At 37.5% G+C, this 19,925-nt stretch overlaps 1 protein-coding gene across 1 annotated transcript in view; it reads right to left on the bottom strand.

Annotated features, from left to right (window-relative positions):
• The window catches only part of cubn (cubilin (intrinsic factor-cobalamin receptor)), a 359,402-nt gene that overhangs the window by 145,143 nt on the left and 194,334 nt on the right, over positions 1–19,925 (bottom strand). The window contains exons 34-39 of the mRNA XM_059971453.1: positions 18,350–18,551; positions 15,975–16,172; positions 12,646–12,792; positions 11,517–11,707; positions 6,524–6,707; positions 957–1,131 (exon numbers count right to left, since the gene is read on the bottom strand). Coding sequence (XP_059827436.1) covers positions 957–1,131; positions 6,524–6,707; positions 11,517–11,707; positions 12,646–12,792; positions 15,975–16,172; positions 18,350–18,551 — 1,097 coding nt within the window. The remainder of the gene's footprint in view (positions 1–956; positions 1,132–6,523; positions 6,708–11,516; positions 11,708–12,645; positions 12,793–15,974; positions 16,173–18,349; positions 18,552–19,925) is intronic.

The raw sequence follows: 19,925 nt of genomic DNA, 5'->3' as shown, positions 1-19,925 counted from the left end.
TGCAGGGTAGTTTTTTCCCTGGCTAAAGGGTCAAATCAGGATCTAAGATAAAGTGAGATGTGTAGAATGTTCTTTTTATGGACTATGGAGAATCTGTGGATATCCATTACCACTGATAGCAGTGAAGGCCAAGCCACTGAATATATTTGAGGAGAATGAAGATTTATTGATTAAAATACATCAAGGAGAATATGGAGGGAGCAGGAATATGATGTTGAGCTGGAGGATCAACCATAATTTTGCTGAAAGATAGAGCAGGTTGAAAGGGCACAATAATTTACTTTCTAAATGTGCTAAAATAACAAAATTACAAGGACTTTGCTCCTCCTGTGGCAATCCAATGGAGCAATGGATGGGAAAGGGGCTTGTTTTGCAGTTTTGTTCAGTCCTGTGGAATACTGTGAGGGTGCTGTGTTAGCACTGGATTGTGTGGCGATTCTTGTAGGCTGCCTCCAGCACATGCTTGGTGTGCAAATAACACATTTCTCAGTATGCTTTGATGTACATGTGATAAATAAATCTGAATCTGAACCTGACGTTTGATGTGATACGACTGTTGCTGCTCACGGGTCCCATTTGTACACTGACTGACCTTTGTGTGCATTGATCAAATCAAATTTGCTACTTGCATAATCTTCCTAAACGCTTTTCTAAATCTTTGCTTTAATTTTCATTTTGTACTATTCATCATTAGCAAAATTCCTCTAATACTATAGTTCAATTTGATATCCACATCACTAGTGTAAATTAGAAAACATTCACTAGTATATTTATGTAAGGACTATTCCAAAATATTACAATTGTCACTTAATGTTTTGTTAACAAGATTCAGCTCAAATTCAGCAATCACCTTTGTAAGAAATTAAGAACATATCAAGAATTTATGCTTTATATTATTCATTTTTTCCAAATTCTAAAGATAATAAGGTTGGTAAATTCACAAATATTGATCTTACTCAGGATGATTTTCAATGTAGAAGTCACTTTCAAAATCAAGCTGAACTGCATCATCACTTCGGACAGTGATAGTCCAGATACAGTCTATGTTCTCTGAATATTCATTGGGGTAATTCATTGAGGTAATGTACCCAATATCATCAGAATCAGAAATAAAAATGTTTCCACCACAAGCTACAAAAGAACACATCAGATTTGATTGTGCATTTCAGAATGAAAGTCATCGGAAAGATGCTAAAAGAGTATCCTCCAAACAAAGCATGCTTAAAAATATCAGAACTTTGGTGCAGTCAGAAATTTCGTAAAGAAAAATATATGTAGAATTATTTACATAATAGCAATCAACACTAAGAGTTCTGAAAATCAAGGCCTTTTCAATTCTTCTAGAGTGAAGACAATTCTCCCCAAATGCTCACTAGCATTGCTGTGAGACAGTGCTTTTACAGTGATTTTTAATTGTAATTATAATAGTTTGAACAGTGATCATCTCACACCAATCACTGGACCAGACAGGGCTTTTACTAAGGAAAATTTTTAATCGCTGAGATTGTTTTAAAAATTTTTTTCCATTACTAAGAGGCCCACTGAAAGATTCTTTCAGCAATCTATCCAGGATTTCTACAGTATTATCTGGTACATTAAATTACACAAAAGCTTTCAGTAGAATGAAAAGCATTCTTGAAAACATGAAAACAATCCATTACCCACTGGAGTTCTAAACTGTTCCCAAATTACATCATCTGAATGCTGCATGAAGTAATGTTGCATCAATAACGCTACTGTTCCCTGTTTGTTCAGACAATATGGTTATTGTCAGTCGAGTATTTGTTAAAATGTTACTTTGACAGATTCATGTCATACAACGTGGTCCCCCTACAAAAACTTGTGAAAACTTATATCAATCAATAGTCGCAATTTTCATCAAAACCACTAAAGTATTTTTAAGATCAGAGTCTGTTTTAAAATTAATTTATTCTGTTCTGACTTGCAAAGATGACTTCCCACTAGAACATATAAAGCTGTAAATAAGACAAGCCAAGGACTTGATAGTATGCCTATCATCATGAAACTTGGATTATATTTTCTTCTAATTGTTGTTTTAGGCAATAAAAATTAAAATTCAGCACAGCTCAGTAAATTTTCATATCTTTTGCCAAAGTCATGAAAACATAAAATATAATCCAATTATATCATTGTTTTATAATGTCTAGTGATTATAATTGATAGCTGTGATCTTTAAATAAATTACTTGCTAACATAAAAGTTCGAAACACATTTGGCTCTGTGGATAAAAGTATTCTGTGCACCGTCTATAACAGAGATATTGATTTACTTATTGTGACCCATTCCAATGCTACAGGATAAATGCATCCAAAAGTTTTATTTAACATCTATTTGCCCACTGCTATCTTAAAATGAAGTTCTACTTTAGGGATGTGTGTTATTTTGAACTAAGGGAATTGCGGAATGCTTTTCACCACGGATTCCATACAAATGCAAATTGTATAGTATAAACACTAACAGAACTCGGTCTCCAACCATAACTGTAGTTCTATCTCTTCTGAAATATCTACGTGGAGATTTGATTCTTATCAAATACAGTTGGCCTGGCTGGTTGCAATTTTACTTAGAACCTTACACCTTCATGATTACCGAAAGGTTAGAATAGGGTGTAGGCTTGAGGAGAACTTCATTTGCAAGCAAACCAGATGTAAAGACCATAATTCCAAGTTAGTTACCAATAACCCTAACATGGAATTCAGAAGAAATTTCATGCAGAAAGTGAAACTCTTCTGTAAATGAGGTTATAAGATGAAAACAGATAAGTGTATCTTGATGTACATTTGAGAGAAGTGAACCGAAGTAGGTGATTTTAACTTAGAAACATAGAAAACATACAGCACAATATAGGCCCTTCGGCCCACAAAGCTGTGCCAAACATATCCCTACCTTAGAACTACTTGGGCTTTACCCATAAGCCCTCTATTTTTCTGAGCTCCATGTAGCCATCCAGGAGTCTCTTAAAATAACCTATCATTTCCACCTCATCCAATGCTGCCAGCAGCCCATCTTCCATGCACTCACCACTCTCTGCGTAAAAAACTTGTCCCTGACATCTCTGTACCTGCTTCCAATCACCTTAAGACTATGCCCTTTCCTGCTAGCCACTTTAGCCCTGGCGAAAAGCCTCTGACTATCCGCACGATCAATGCCACTCATTATCTTGTACACCTCTAAAAGGTCACCTCTCATCCTCCATCGCTCCAAGAGAAAAGGCCGAGTTCACTCAACCTATTCTCATAAGGCATGCTCCCCAATCCAGGCAACATCCTTGTAAATCTCCTCTGCACCCTTTCTATTGTTTCCACATCCTTCCTGTAGTGAAGTGACCAGAATTGAGCACAGTACTCCAAGTGGGGTCTGACCAGAGTCCTATATAGCTGCAACATTACCTCTTGGCTCTTAAACTCAATCGCATGATTGATGAAGGCCAATGCACCGTATGCCCAATCAACCTTCATAGCAGCTTTGAGTGTCCCATGGACTCGTCCCAAGATCCCTCTGATCCTCCACACTGTCAAGAGTCTTACCATTAATGCTATATTCTGCCATCACATTTGACCTACCAAAATAAAACACATCACACTTATCTGGGTTGAACTTCCCACATATTGACTGGGACTCCCACAGTGTAAAAGGGGTAGATAAGATAGAATTTATCAAATGTGTTCAGGAAATCACATTTCCTTAATCAATACACAGAAGTCCCAGCGAGAGAGTGTGTACTACTTGATCTCCTATTAGTGAATGAAACAGGTTAGGTGACAAAAGTTTGTACAGGGTAATACTTTGTACCTCGTGATCATAATGCCATTAATTTCAATGTAATTATGGAAAGTATAGATCTGGTCCTTGGCTTGAGGTTTAAAATTGGAGAAAGGATCAATTTTGATGGTATCAGAAATGATCTGGCAAGTGTGGATTGGGACAGGCTGCTTTCTGTCAAAGCTGTACTTGGTAAATGGGAAGCATTCAGAAGTGAAGTTTTGAGCATACAAAGCTTGTATGTGTCAGACAGAGTAAAAGACAAGGATAACAGGTTGATGAAACCTTGTGTTTTGAGAGATACCGAGGCCCCAGTTAAGAAGAAACAGATGTGTATTGCAGGTAGGAACAAACGCTTAAGAAAGAAATCAGGAGGGATAAAAGAAGACATGAGGTTGCTTTAGCATACAAGGTGAAGGAGAATCCTAAGGGCTTCTAGAGGCATGTTAAGAGCAAAAGGATTGGAAGGGACAAAATTGATCCTCTGGAAGATCAGATAGGCAATCAGATTGGGAGCCAAAAGAGATGGGGGTGATCTTAAATGGATTTTTTGAATCTATATGTACTCGGGAGATGGACACAGAATCTGTAGAAATGAGGCAAAGCAACAGCAAGATCGTACACAAGTTACAGAGGAGGAGGTGTTTGCAGATCAGGGCAGACAAATTCCCAGGACCTACAATATGTTCCTTCAGACCTTGTGGGAGGGAAGAGCAGAAACTGTAGAGGCCCTAGCAGAGATACTGAAACCAACCTTAGTGACAGGTGAGGTACTGGTGGATAACTTAGTGACAGGTGAGGTACTGGTGGATAACTAATACTGTTCAGCTGTTTAAGAAAAGTTTTAAGAGTAAACCAGGAAATTATAGACTGGTGAATCTAACATCAGTAGTGGAAAAATTATTGGAAGGTATTCTAAGGGACTGGATATACGAGTATATGGTTAGACAGGATTGATTAGGGATAGTCAGCATGGCTTTGTTCATGGTACATCGTATCTGACCAATCTTAGAGACTTCTTTGAGGAAATTGCCAGGAAAGTTGATGAAGAAAATGCAGTGGATGTTGTCTACATGGACTTTGGCAAGGCTTTTGACAAAGGCTTGCATGGGCGGTTGGTCAAGAAGGTTCAGTCACTTGGCATTCAAGATATGGTAGTAAATTTGTTTAGATACTGGCTTTGTGAGAGAAGCTAGTGAGTGGTAGTAGATGGTTGCCTCTCTGGCTGGAAGCCTTTGACTAGTGGAGTGCTGCAAGGATCACTGCTGGGTCTGTTGTCATCTGTATCGATGATCTGGATGATAATGTGGTTAAATGGATTAGCAAATTTGCAGATGACAATAAGGTTGGGGGTGTAGTGGATAGCGAGGAAGACTTATCAAAGCTTGCAGTGGGATCTGGAGCAGCTGGAAAAATGGGCTGAAAATGGCAAATGGGATTTACGCAGACAAGTGTGAGGTGTTGCACTTTGGGAGGACCTGCTTTGTATGGTAGAACAAAGGGATCTGGTAAGACAGGACCATAATTCATTGAAAGAGACATCACAGGTAAATAAGGTCGTAAAGAAAGCCTTTGGGCACATTGGCCTTCATAGATCAAAGTATTACATACAGGAGTTAGGATGTAATGTTTTAATTGTATAAGATGTTGGCAAGGCCTAATTTGGAGTATTGTGTGTAGTTTAGGCCACCTACCCACAGGAAATAAGATTGAAACAGTATAGAGAAACTTTACAAGGATGTTTCCAGGACTGTAGGACCGAAGTTATAAGGAAAAATTGAAGAGGTTAGAACATTATCCCCTAGAATGTAAAAGATTGAGGGGAGATTTGATAGAGTATAAAACATTATGAGGGGTGTAGATGGGGTGCTTTTTTCACTGAGGTTGTGTGAGTCTACAACTAGAGGTCTTGAGTTAAGGGTAAATGGTGAATTGGCTAAGGGGAAACATGACAGGAAACTACTTCACTCAGAGGATGGTGAGAGTGTGGAACGAGCAAGCAGCATGTGGATGTGATTTCAATTTCAACAGTGAAAAGAAGTTTGGATAGGTATGTGAATGTTCGGGCTTTGGAGGGCTATGGTCCGAGTGCAGGTTGATTGGACTTGGTAGTCTAAATGGTTCAGCATGGATTATATGGGCTGAAGGGCCTTGTTCTGTGCTGTAGTTTTCTGTGATTCTAATATCTAGATTGAGTCAGAAGAAGAGAGCTGAAAGGAGGCTTGCATACTCCTTAGATTACGAGCTCAGCTCCAAAGGTCTGCTACTGAACTGCAAATATTCCACAAAACTTCCTAAAAGTGCCAGTTGGGAAATATTTTCTATTCTAAATGCTGCCCATGATGTCTTAAAACTACATAGTTAGTAATATAAATGTGTTGTCCTTCACAATCTAAAATGTTAATTTTTATGGACATTATACAGTTAATTCTGCTTGGGGAAAATGTGCAAAGCTGGCCTATCTCTACTTCTACACATATAAGGAGTGGCCACTGCTCAGTAATGGGAGTTCTGGGTCAAAACTGTCTTTAAACCTCAAAGGGGTATGGAAGAAGAAGAATGATTTCTGCTGAATTGCTAAATGAATTACATGTTAGTATGTTGTAAATGAAATTGTTTTCAGGTCAACTTATGAAAATATTTGGAAATAAGTTTATAGCAATTAAATATACTGAATAAACCACAGATTAAACTAAATCTGAACAATTAAATTTCTCAAGATGTCTTTTTGTCCACTTACCAAGATTTGAAGCATGATAAGTGAACTTGAATCCCTGCCCCTCATTACTTTCATCAGAAGTGAAGTGCACAAAGAGTTGATTGTCTGTGGTGTGCATTATGATAGGAGGGCTCTCACCACAATAGCGTCCGATCCCTTCATGGGAGGTTAAAGGTGGGGAAAACTTATCAGGTCCATTCTTTAACTAGAATAGAAAATAACAAAAAAAAAGATTAGGGGCTTCTATGAAAAAATAAATATCAAAGATAGAGGTCTTAAAAACCTTGAAGTAGTATAAAAAACTATACACAAGCAATTACTCATACTTCTGACAATTTACAGATTTGCAAGCATTCAGTCGTTTAGGTCAATAAACAATGATTCTATTATGAAATTTCAGCACAATTTTAACAAATGCCTCATGATTCACTGAACAACACTGACATCAACTAATCAGTTATAAACCTTTTCAAAAATGGAAATATTGTAATCAATTTAATTGGATCATTCAGCATGTGGCTTCTGATATTAATAACTTACTAGTTGTTGTATACTTCTGCAACCCTGAAAAGGTTATCTGATTCTTCATCACATCGTTAAAAGGGCTACACAATACATTCTTCATCATTGTGAAAAAGGTTTTGACTCTTTATGGTGTATATTTGACAGTAGCTTTTCACCTTCTAATAGGATGAGCAAGTGAATATGGACCATATGGAAGCTTTAGAGTCACAGAGTTTGTAGTGCCATACAGCAAAAAAAAACAAATCTTACATACCACTGAGTCTGCAGTGACTATTTTTATTAATCCTGCACTAATCCTATTCTTCTCATCTTCAGACTATTTCTCCTCTTTCCACCATGACCTCTGTACAAGGGGTCAATTAACCTAACAAACACTATGCCTCCTAATGTGGGACAGAATTGGAGCACTAAGAGCAAAATCAATGGAGTCACATGAAATGTGCAGACTCCACACAGGCAGCATTATATGTCATGGTGGAAGCGTGATCACTGTAGTTCTACTAGCTACCCTCAATTAAGACTACTAAACAATTCAGAAGTATCCCATAAGCAAATGCACTCTCCTTCTATAAGCCATGGGACAGAAATCATCAGCAATTTCTCTGTGTTTTTTTAATGTAGATCAGATGGACATTCGTCTTCAGACCCAGTCTTTGTCAAGTTATCTGATACCATCTAGATGCAACAGGATCATATGCATGTCATTTATGACCACCTGTATGGGATTAGATAATTCAACAAAGACTGAGGATGAAGGCAAATATCAGTTTAATCTATAATAGCCATATCTTCAGTGGATAAAAATTAGCTGAATGTTATAGTTAAATAGGAAAACTTGACAAATACTATAGTAATAAAAATATTACTCTTTTTCAATTTAATATATGTACGTAAATACAGTGGTGGTTAATATTTTACCAGACATAAAGTAACAATAATCCAAACTATTCTCAAAAGGAATAGCCTGATGCTAATGATCATTACAAAAGATTGAGGAAATTCATTTTTAAAAGGATTCAGCCATTTCTTATCCCAAAATTTCATTGATCTTATGAAATTATTCAACAAGATCTTTGCTGCTCATTTATTCATTATATGGAAAAGGCCCTAGAACATATACTTCTTGCATTAGATCGGAACTAACTTATATTAAAAAAACATTGGCATGAGACAATATCGTATTTCAGAGGACAGTACTGTCACTCTGGGCATAGTTGATGAATTACTGCTGAAGTCTACAAACTTAGAGAATTATCCTCCATGGTTCTTCGCAAACTCACTTCAGTATTGCTGGACATGAATTGTTGCAAGACAACATATTTAACACACTTTTCTTACAAAGCTAACTTGGTTAATACTACTGAAAATTAGCTTATTACAAAAATAAACATTTTGTATAAGAGCATTTAGTTCATGCATAAATCCATTCAAATATTTTACAAGATCAATTCTGTAGATTCTGAAGACCTTGTAAAATCCACTTACTCTGGCTCAGATGCAGCAAGTGGAGTTTTACGGGCAGGTGGGTGGGCTTTAGGCTGCTGTGCCTTTCTATTTGCAGACATGCCTAAATAGCAGGAGCAATTTCATTCTCTATGAAAGGAACACGTGGAGTATCTGTTTGTAACTGAAAGCAGCTATAACATTTTGTAACTAGATATTAATTAACAGAATAAAATCTTTGTTATTTTACTAATAATATCAAGTATTGTACTGATAATGGCTGGGCTGATAGAGGACTATGTCAATGCAGCATCAGAGCCAGCAGTGGAAAGAAAGTAGCCAGGTTGATGGAAGTGCAGAACCAAGAGGATGTCAAGATCTTCTAGAGAGGCAGCATGGAGAGCACGATTAAACCAAAAGGGGTGCAACTGCAGGCGCAGTAGCTAGACTGGCCCTTGATCAGCCAACATATTTGATTCAATGGTATCTGTCAGAACTGACACAAACTGGAGAGCAGAATTTATAATGTGGTCATAAAATTCAAAACAGACCCATTATTATCCCTTTATCTAAAAAGTATGAATTCAGAGATAAGAAAATCTGCAGATGCTGGAAATCAAAGCAACATACTCAAACCTCCTGCATTTTGTGTGTGTTGTATGAATTCAGAGATCCTTCTCAAAGTTCTATAAAATGTTAATCAGCAATAATATTAATTTGTTCTAGGCACATAGCCTACACTGAAAATGGGACCGTCTTCTAAAGTAATGCTTTTGAAATTAGTTTGTACAACTTCAGTTTACATTTGCAATTAGGACAGACCTTTCAGCTGATGCCAACACTTGTAATAGAAGTACAAGAAACTCCATTCTCAGTACTAGCATTGTCCTAACTCTATAGCAGCACCTTTGGCCTGCTGTGGCTGGCTGCAGCTGCCTGTGTCTGTGTCCAAGAATCTTAAAACTGTGCCCTCTTATGTTAGCCATTTCAGCCCTGGGAAAAAGCCTCTGACTGTCCACATGATCAATGCCCCTCCTCATCTGAAACCCCTCTATCAGGTCGCCTCTCATCCTCTGTTATTCCAAGGAAAAGAAGCTGAGTTTACTCAACCTATTCCCATAAGACATGCTCCCCAATCCAGGCAACATCCGTGTAAATCTCCTCTGCATCCTTTCTATGGTTTCCACATCCTTCCTGTAGTGAGACGACCAAACTGAGCACAGTACTCCGAGTGGGGTCTGACCAGGGCCCTATATAGCTGCAGCATTACCTCTTGGCTCCTAAACTCAATCCCACGATTGATGAAGGCCAATGCACTGTATGCCTTAGCTACAGAGTCAACCTGCATAGCAGCTTTGCACAAGATTCCTCTGATCCTCACTGTAAAATTATGTCCTCACTCTTGTACTCCATGTCATGTGCCGTCCTCATCGCCCTGCCAAACCTATGCTCCCATGTTCAGGGAACTACATACTTGTACCCCAAGGCATTGAACAATACTCCCCCAGGACTTTGTCATGTATTGTGTATGCCTGTCCTGGTTTACCATTAGACATTAGAAAGTTTTTGATAAGAACAGTTCCACAGCCCCACAAATTTTGCCAAATTCCTATTCACATAGTGTGCTGAAATAACTATTGAGAATAATTAACTTCCCAAAATGCGTCACTTTGCACTTTTCTAAACTACATTTTATTTGTCATTCTACTTTGCACTTTCCCAGTTGATCTCTATCCTACTTAACCTTAACATTCTTCTCAGTCCACTATTGGTGGCATCTGCAAACATAATATGCATGGCATCTACGTTCTCATCAAAATTATTAATATAGATGACAAACAACAAAGGTCCTAGCAGCATTTGCTGCAACATACTACTTGTGCAAACAAAAGTATTCTGTGCAAATTATGACATGTTACCTTTAGTGACATTGATTTGAGAAAGGAGTGGTTGGAAGTGTAAAGCTTAGCACTCGCTTTTTCTAATGAACACCTATCCTGGGTATCTGAAGGCAAATGAAGTATGAAATAAAACTTAAGCTCCCTTATATAACTGTGAGCATACTTTGAGCATAACTTGGAGCATAGCCTCTTCTGGGTTTCTGGGGAATTTCAAAAAATGCCAATGGTGCAGAGGTCTGGTGTAATGGGTTTCTGCTTTTCTGTCCTTGTTTTGAGGCAGGGAAAAATAAGTTCTTTGTTTGGTGGAGGAATTTTTCTATGCTTTAGCCATAAATTCATTGTAAAATGATTGCAAAATCATTTTTCAAAAACTTCTGCTGCTCAGAGGAAATCTTCTTCCAATGAAGCACGAAAGCATGCTTTGTTCACAGCCGATGTACAGACTGATGAACCACTTTAACATCTTGAAGGAAAGTACTGAATGTAGCTTAAATTTCCTGATTCCTTTAAACTGACAAAGGAGAACAATAGAATAATGAATCACTTTCACATCCTCAGAATTCATCCAAAGTTTGGTGTCTTTAGCTGGTCACAATATCCTAACTTCCGAGCAGCAACAAAACCAAAGCTTAAAAAAAACGCAATTGATGTTTTAAAGTATAAATAAAAATACTAACGTCAGATTTCTTTTCTTATTAATTAGCTGTGATGTTAAACTTAAAGAAACATTTGGTTCTTTTCTATTTTTTTCTGACATATTTCAACTTCCAAAACAAACACTCTTCAGAGATTTATGCTGTAATCTGACATTTCCAAGTGGATATAAAAATTTCTTTACTCCACCAAAGCACAATTCTCCCCTTTTTCTTGCCAATATCAATTTCAATTAAAAATACCAAAACAGATTATCTAATCATTTTACTGTTTGTAGGATCTTGTTAGATGCTAACTGGCTGCTGCACTTGTTTATGTTGAAACAGTTACTATATTTTAAAATTAATTTATTAGTTGTGAAATATGTTGCAATTTCAAGAGAACATGATTGTACTTTACAGATCCAGGTTCAGTAGTCATTTTTAAAGGTAAAATCAAATACATAGCTTTCATATCAACTTGCACTGGTACAAAAGACAAAGTTTACTTACTTCTAAATAATCGCCATATGTGCAGTTTGTGCCAGAACCTTTAATCTGGAATGGCTGATTGAAATGGATAGCAATAATGAACCCACTGGTTACATCAACACGCCAAGTGCAATTTAGGTTTGGAGTGTATGCGTGAGGATAGTAGGGTGAAGAAATAACACCATGATCTGCAGTAACATGGCCTCCACAGGCTGAATGGAGTGAAAGTATCAGATTCTTAATTGAATGCATGCAAAAACATTTTTAAAAATAATTTAAAATTAAGCACTACTTGAGGGATACACTTTGCCATGTGTAACATGACAATAATTACCATTTCCAAATATTAAAAAGAACATAATAGCTTTACAGTAGTTTGTCTAACCACTTACATAGGATCCAAAAGAACATAAGCTTTCAGCCAAGTTATAGAAAATAAACATACCTATACTGAAAGCAGATTTTTTTTTTAAATTTGAGGTATATGTATTTTTTTACAGTTTATTTCCTCTATGAAGTAATACATAAAATAGATAATTATAAACATCCTGAGCAGGAAATCTGCTATTGTAGAGTCCTCATGCAGCTCATTTAAAAATTGAATACAATGCCAAACTTAGATATTATACAGGATACAAGTTAGCCAAAAGAGGGAACTGTCATCAAAATGTAATATCTTAGTTTATTACAACTAAGATGGTACAGTTTTAACTTACGCATACAAAAAGATTTCTAAGTGGATTGGTAGAAAATTCACTTTTATCATTAGCACCACATACTGGATTATTCGATGCATATTGTATTCCACATCCAAGATCCAGTTTAATTGTTAAAAAGAATATTAATATAACATTATAGTTTTACTAAAAAGTTATAACATAATGCAATTTCGTACCTCTCAACTTATTTGTATTAAAATTCCAAGCTTGCACAGTTTTCTCAATTACTATGTTTTCTCTTTATTAATATTGGTGATATAGAGGGTTATTAACCTGAAGTTATAAATCTGTGTCTCCAACCACATTTCTACTTTTATTTCTGTATAACTGCTACTGGCTCATTTTCAATTGTATTACATTTATAACTTAATGGAAATAATCTAAATAAAAAGAATGCAAGTAAATAAAATATATTTAAAGACGCAGCATACTCTTATGATAAGAAGCATTGAATCCACCACCACTCGAACTTTCATCAGATGTAAATCGAAGGAACATTGTTTCTCCAGTTGATCGAAGGGTTCCAGGTAACCCTCTGCCACACAAAGTGGCAAGTATTGGAGAGAGGTTATTGTCACCTCGAAGCAAAAAACAGGATCTGTAATTCTTGTAAAGGAGTACATTTGCAATATCACAATTTCAAATTTGTCATTCTCAGCAGTACTGCACACCATGGTGCCATTCCCAAAATCTGAGTATTCTGTCGGTAATGAAGTACAATTAGTTAACCTATCTGAGAAATTAATAGTGAGCTATGCAATGTTATTCATTGAACTAAAAATTGAGCAGAAAACAAGCCAACACTTTTTTCAATATTGTTTCCAATCACAAATCATGTCAACATACGAAGATCTTTAAAAGTTATTCAGAATATTAACTATATACAGTGCCTATATAAAGTATTCCTCCACCCTGGAAGTTTTCATGTTTTATTGTTTTATAACACTGAATCACAATGGATTTAATTTGGCTTTTTTGACACTGATCAACAGAAGAAGACTCTTTCGTGTCAAAGTGAAAACAGATCTCTACAAAGTGGTCTAAATTAATTACAAATATAAAACTCAAAATAATTGATTGTATAAGTATTCACTCTCTTTAATATGATACACCAAATCATTACTGGTGCGGCCATTTGGTTTTAGAAGTCATATAATTGGTTAAATGTAGGTCACCTGTGTACAGTCAAGGTGTTTTAATTTTTTGCAGTAAAAATACACCTGTATCTGGAAGGTACAAATGCTGGTGAGTCAGTTTCCTGGCAAAAACTACACCATGAAGACAAAAGAACACTCTAAGCAACTCTGTTAAAAGGTAATTGAAAAGCACAAGTCAGAGATAGGCACAAGAAACTTTACAAATCGCTGAATATCCCTTGGAATACAGTAAAGTCAATCATCAAGAAATGGAAAGAATATGACACAGCTGTAAATCTGCCTAGAGCAGGCCGTCCTCAAAAACTGAGTGACCATGCAAGAAGGGGTCACCAAGAGACCTGTGACAACTCTAGAGGAGTTACAAGCTTCAGTGGCTGAGATGGGAGAGACTATGTATACAATTGTAGGGTGCTTTGCAAGTTGCAGCTTTATGGGAGAGTGGCAAAGAGAAATCCACTGTTGAAACAAATCACATGAAATCTCGACTAGTGTTTGCCAGAAGGCATGTGGGAGACTCTGGAGTCAGCTGGAAGACAGTTCTATGATGAAGGCAAAAATGATCTTTTTGGTCACCTGTGGTGAACTACATATACCTGTCTGGACACGCCCCCCACTGACTGCTCCTGTGGCTCCTCCCACAGACCCCGGTATAAAGGCGATTGGAGGCACAGCCCCTTCCTCAGTCTCCAGGATGCAGTGTGGTGGTCACTTGCTGCTTGTGCTTTCTTCCAACCAATAAAAGCCTATATCTCGCCTCACGTGTCCGAGAGTCATTGATGGTGCATCAGACTAAACGCTTTGTTTGGTGTAAGCCAAACACTGCACATCATCAAAAACACACCATCCCTACTGTGAAGCACGGTGGCGGCTGCATCATGCTGTGGGGATGCTTCACTGCAGCAGGCCCTGGAGGGCTTGTGAAGGTAGAGGGTAAAATGAATGCAGCAAAATACTGGGAAATCCTAGAGGAAAACCTGATATATCCTGCAAGAGAACTGCGACTTGAGAGAAGATTTGTTTTCCAGCAGGACAATGACCTCAGCATAAAGACGAAGTTACACATGAATGGTGTATAAACAAAAAAATTACTGTCCTGGAGTGGTCAGGTCAGAGTCTAGACCTCAATCCAACTGAGAATTTGTGGCTGGACTTGAAAAGGGCTGTTCACTCGTGATCCTTGTGCAATCTGACAGAGCTTGAGCAGTTTTGTAAAGTAGAAAGGGGAAAAACTGCAGTGTCCAGATATGTAAAGGTGATAGAGACCTATCCGCACAGTCAAGGCTGTAGTTGCTGTCGAGGGTGCATCTACTAAATACTGTCTTGAAGGGAATGAATACTTCTGCAATCAAATATTTTGTGTTTTATATATGTAATTAATTTATATCACATTGTGGAGATCTGTTTTCACTTTGACACGAAGGAGTATTTTTCTGTTGATCAGTGTCAAACAAAGCCAAATTAAATCCACTGTTGTAAAACAATTAAAACATAAAAACCTCTGGGAGGGTGAATACTTTTTATAGGCACTGTATGTCAGAAAATTTCGAAGTATGTTAGAATGTTTTGGACATTGATTTGACTGACCCTTACATAATTTAAGTTACAAAAAGAAAATAAGGAATGCAACAAATTGAAAGTTGCAAGGAAGTGCAAAATGAGATAAGATTTATTCATCTTAGAATTACTTTCAATTACATATGTTGGGATGAGGCAAAAAACATGAGAGTATCAAATGCCATTAATATTATTTAGGATTTATTTCAATATCAGAAAAAGAAGCTAATCTTTAATAATAATTGGCTGAAGGAACCCTGGCCAAGATATTCCTTGGCACTCAGAAAAGCAATTAAGCCTACAGTTTCTGACAAACCAACAAAACCATTTTTAAAAGGATACCAAAGAACAGTAAAATTGCACAGAAGGCTCCAGGTAATGGTGCAAGAGGACAGTTTTGCTTATTAAACCTGCTCAAAAGCTCAGCCTCCATGTACTTATCAATGGTGCAAAGAGGTCATGGGTGAGAAGGAAGAGGTTGGAAAAAGGGAGAGGGGGAAGGAGGAGGGAGAGGAGGATAGCAATAGACCCTTTGGCTTACCGAGTGTGCACTGATCACAAACCACATGTTTTCACCTATCGTGATATTTTTATGTCCCTGCTTTCTCATCAGCTTCTCCAAATTCTATCACTCACTTACCTACTTGGAGCAATTCACCATGACCTGTCAAACATTCAGACAGCAGTGTTGAGGAAAACTGGAGCACCCGGAAGAAATCTACGTGGTCACAGAGTCACAACACCTGAGGTCAGGACTGAACCCAGGTCTGCGGCACTATGAGGCAGCAACTTTAAAAGCTGACCACTGTACTTTAGGGAGGGGTGTCCTTCCCAAAGATCAGTGCAGGAAACACTTTGCATCAGGTTGTAAGTAACATAGCACTATTTTCAATATACGTCTCTCCAATCATATTTTCTTTGCATGGAATCAGATTGGTGCTTTATACAGCACATAGTCAGTGTATCAAAAATAGGTGAAATCCATTTAGAATCTCAATTTTGAAGGAAGTAAAGTTGCTTAAGATAAAAATTTAGGAAATAATCATTACCATCCCTGATGACTAGCTTATCATATCTACAACGTGTATCTAGCTCAATATCTAGAGCCAAGATGTTCAATTCTACTGTGCTCTGTGGTGCCCAAATGATCCAAGCACAGTCCAAGTGTGCTCCGTAATTACTGGGCCAGCCTGGTGAGAAAAGGAAAGTCGGGCTCTCCCCAGTCACAACAACTCCACCACATGAACCTGCAAGAAAATGAAGTGTTCACTGTTATTTCATAGTGAAATAGACCAATATTCCAGCAGATTGAAAGAGTTACCTTTACTGCAATTTACTATCATTCAATTATTTAAAAAATATACAAAATATCTCACTTTCAGTGCTTCGTAAATTCAACATGTAACAAGATTTACTTCTTTTAAAAGAATCTGTACTGCTGGCAAGACAGAAAAACTCAAAACTCTCTCTCATTTATTGAGCTCTGCAGGGACAGGGAGAGACACTGTCGCTACAATGATATTCTAGGAACGTATGCGTCATCATTTTATCCAACTAAGTTTACTGCAATTCTGGCAAAGTCTCATTTGACCAGTAGACAGAAACAGACCAAATAAGTATATGATCTTCTAGGTAAAATGCAAATAGATACATACGGCAAGAAATACTACTTTATATTACTATTGTTTTTAATGTGTGTGTGTGTGTGTGTGTGTGTGTGTGTGTGTATGTATGTATATATAACACATACATATATATGTGTGCTGTGTGTGTGTATTTCACTGACAGGATCACATCACCATATTTTAGCTGTTCACTTTAACAGAGTGGTTGACTGCAACATTTGTAAACCACATACGGTTTTAAAGTAACAGACACAAAATGATAGAAATTAGCAGGTCAGGCAGCATCAACAGAAATGAACAAACAGTCAATATTTCTGTCTGAGGCTCCTCCGCAGGACTGGAAAGGAAGGGTGAAGATGCCAGAATAAAAAGGTGTGGGGCAGGGGATGGAGGATAACTAGAAGCTGATAGATGAAGCCAGACAGGAGAAAAGGTAAAGGGGCTGAAGAGAAAGGAATCTGATAGGAGAGGAGAGTCGCCCATTGGGAAGGGGTGGACCCAGTGGAAGACACCAGAATAAAAAGTGGGGGGAGGGGAAGAGGGGTAGCTAGAAGGTGATAGGTGAAGCCAGGTGGTAGGAAAGGTAAAGGGCTGGAGAAGAAGTAATCTGATTCAAGGGGAGAGTGGACCATAGGAAAGAGAGGAGGAGGAGGAGGGATCCCAGGGGGAGGAAATAGACAACTGAGAAGTGTTAAGAGACCAGAATGGGGAATAGAAGATGATGGGAGAAGGCGGGAATTTTTTTTAACTGGAAGAAGAAATCGATATTCATGCCATCAAGTTGGATGAGATAAAATAATATTTTAAAACAATTTTGTGGTTTGAATATCATCTGTGCAAAATTTAGCTTTATTTAATTTTGTTTATTGAACTTAAATTGCCCACCAACCAGTGAAAGCTTTAAACTGATGCCTAGTTCAAACTGAATAATTGTGTTTGTGAATATTTGTGAACAAACCGAGGTTTGGATTTTTCATTAACATTATAGACAAAACAAAAAAATGCAAAATAAAGATGATAATTTTATGTTCTGAATTTAGATGCAAAATGATACCTCAGTTACAAATGATTCTTCAATAGAAAATAAAAATTCAAAAATCCTTGACTCTGCCATTTGCTGGAAATGTATCAAAATAAGTGCTAGAAACATTCACTTTTCTCTGTCGCTGCTACGCTTAAGGAAAGCGAACTCCCATGTTTGTCGATTTTCATCATCCCATTGCCAAACTCCCTGCAAGTTTAGATATCTAGTATAAAGAACAATTACGGAAGTAAGGGCCTCAGCTTGGCATGCAAGCTTAGAATATGTCTTTACTTAAGTAGCAACAGGGGCATCTATATTATTTTGTGTACACCCAGGAGGGAATTACGCAAAAGCAACACTAACAAACTAGTAGTGTAGCACCTGCCTCACCAATATAATTACTTGTTTTTTTAGAGCTGATCTATGCTCTTTATAAAGATTTGTTTTACTAAATAACATTTTTAGAGGCACGGTAACAGGTTCCAAGCGGACATAACAATGTACGTGCATATTTGCCTTAGATACTCATGTACAGTGCATCTCATTTTCTTTTGGGGAGCTTGACATTAGAACAATTATTACAAAGTAAACACAGGAGTTCCTTCCTTTTTCTACAGTCTTAACTCTTCTGACTTCAATAGCATATTTCCTACAGTTGAAAATTCATCTCTACCACCAAGACCTAGTACAAATTTCCAATTTTGCCTGTGACTTCCCCCTTCCCCCCGCCCCGCCACTAAGAATGCCTGTCACCCTTGTATGTTTAACCACATACCAGGTTGGAGAGTTGGTGTTGCTGTTGGGTCAGCAATATATCTCACTGCAAACCATTCAATCAGGAAACCTTTCCCAGTTATTGTTGAGTCACTGATAAACTGAACTGTTAGGGTGCTTCCAGTGGAGGTCACAGCTGGAGGCAGTTCAGAGCCACAGAATTTTCCAATAAGACGTGCATGAATATTGGAACCATCATAGAACTAGAACCAGAAAATATGTATTATTATTACTTGAATTTTACATTGTAGTTTTCAATTTAGTCTGCTTTGTGCCTATGACATTCATGACTCCTGTGCATATGACTATAAGGTCAACTTTCAATACTTCGAATTTCACATGCACATTTTTTCCCCACATTGCTTTCTCTCTCCGACTCTATCCTTTCTCTGTCAAGCTCTCTGCTTTACATTTCCTGAACACTATTTCTTTGTTGCTTCATACTGTGTGCCTCTCAAACATTTCACATTTGTTTCATTCTTTTAATTTTAGGTTTAACCAAAGAATTAGAGAAAAGTTGAGAGAATGGAAATTCCAATGAAAAGTAGAAAGGGTCTGGAATTCACTGACTGAAAAGACTTTGGGAGTATTATTTCAGTTGGGAAATTAATTTCTATAGGAGCTTGACCATCTTAGAAGCATTTCAATTAGATGGAAGCTCAATATTAGATGATTTTATAAGCCTCTTAAAATGTACTTTTTTGGATTTTCCCTGTTCCTTCGATAAGTTGCAACTTTTAAATGAAGTCAGTGAATATTGAAAAGGATCTAGTGCTTTCCTGGTGTATGTAAGGAATAAACTCTTCTCAGGCTTCCAGCCGGGTATGGATATCGATTTTAACCGATGTTTCAATGACAGACTCTGCAATCTTCATCCAGGGATGATGCCTAGGCATTTTTAGTCCTATGGTATATATACACCAGTTGCCCATCCCTCCTGATTGGTTAGTCATCATCCAATCAGGTTATGTGTGTCAAAGATGACCTGGGACTCAGGACAGCCGGAGTTTAGAGGATTTCCTGTGAGTGCGGAGCAGCAAATATTGGCTAGATGGAGTGCACGGTGGAAATCCACATCATGGAGTACAGGAGATGTATCCGTTTGGGCTACCCAGAGAAATTGGCGGTAGCAGAACATTGCATTTATAATGGCCACAGGACTGAATTCAGGTGCAAAACTATGGCATCAATGGCTTTAGAGACTACCTGGTTAAGGGAGCCTTTGAAATAAAACTAGAAAAAAATAATTTTTACAAAGATGAAGGTCAACAAGAACTGTAAGAACTGTAAACAAGGTGGGACAGTGGAAACATAATTGGATGGGGACTAACCAGTCAGGGATGGACAATGGGGGTATGGATTATTATTACCAGACTAGACATGCCTCAGCCTGATGCAGATGGCAGAAACTGTCATCGAAACACGAGTTAAAATCAGTACATATCCTCGGCTGGAAGCCTGAGAAGAGTTTATGCATCAGTAAATATTTATAATAGATCTATAAGAAAGAAAACATTTCATATGGCAAATAAAGCTGGAATGCTAAGAACACATTCTGGGCGCAAGACTTTATTTAT

Source organism: Hypanus sabinus, chromosome 6, assembly GCF_030144855.1.
Source record: "Hypanus sabinus isolate sHypSab1 chromosome 6, sHypSab1.hap1, whole genome shotgun sequence".
NCBI lineage: Eukaryota > Metazoa > Chordata > Chondrichthyes > Myliobatiformes > Dasyatidae > Hypanus > Hypanus sabinus.
The sequence above is the reverse complement of the archived record's forward strand: the minus strand, read 5'-3'. Positions and strand labels throughout refer to the sequence as shown.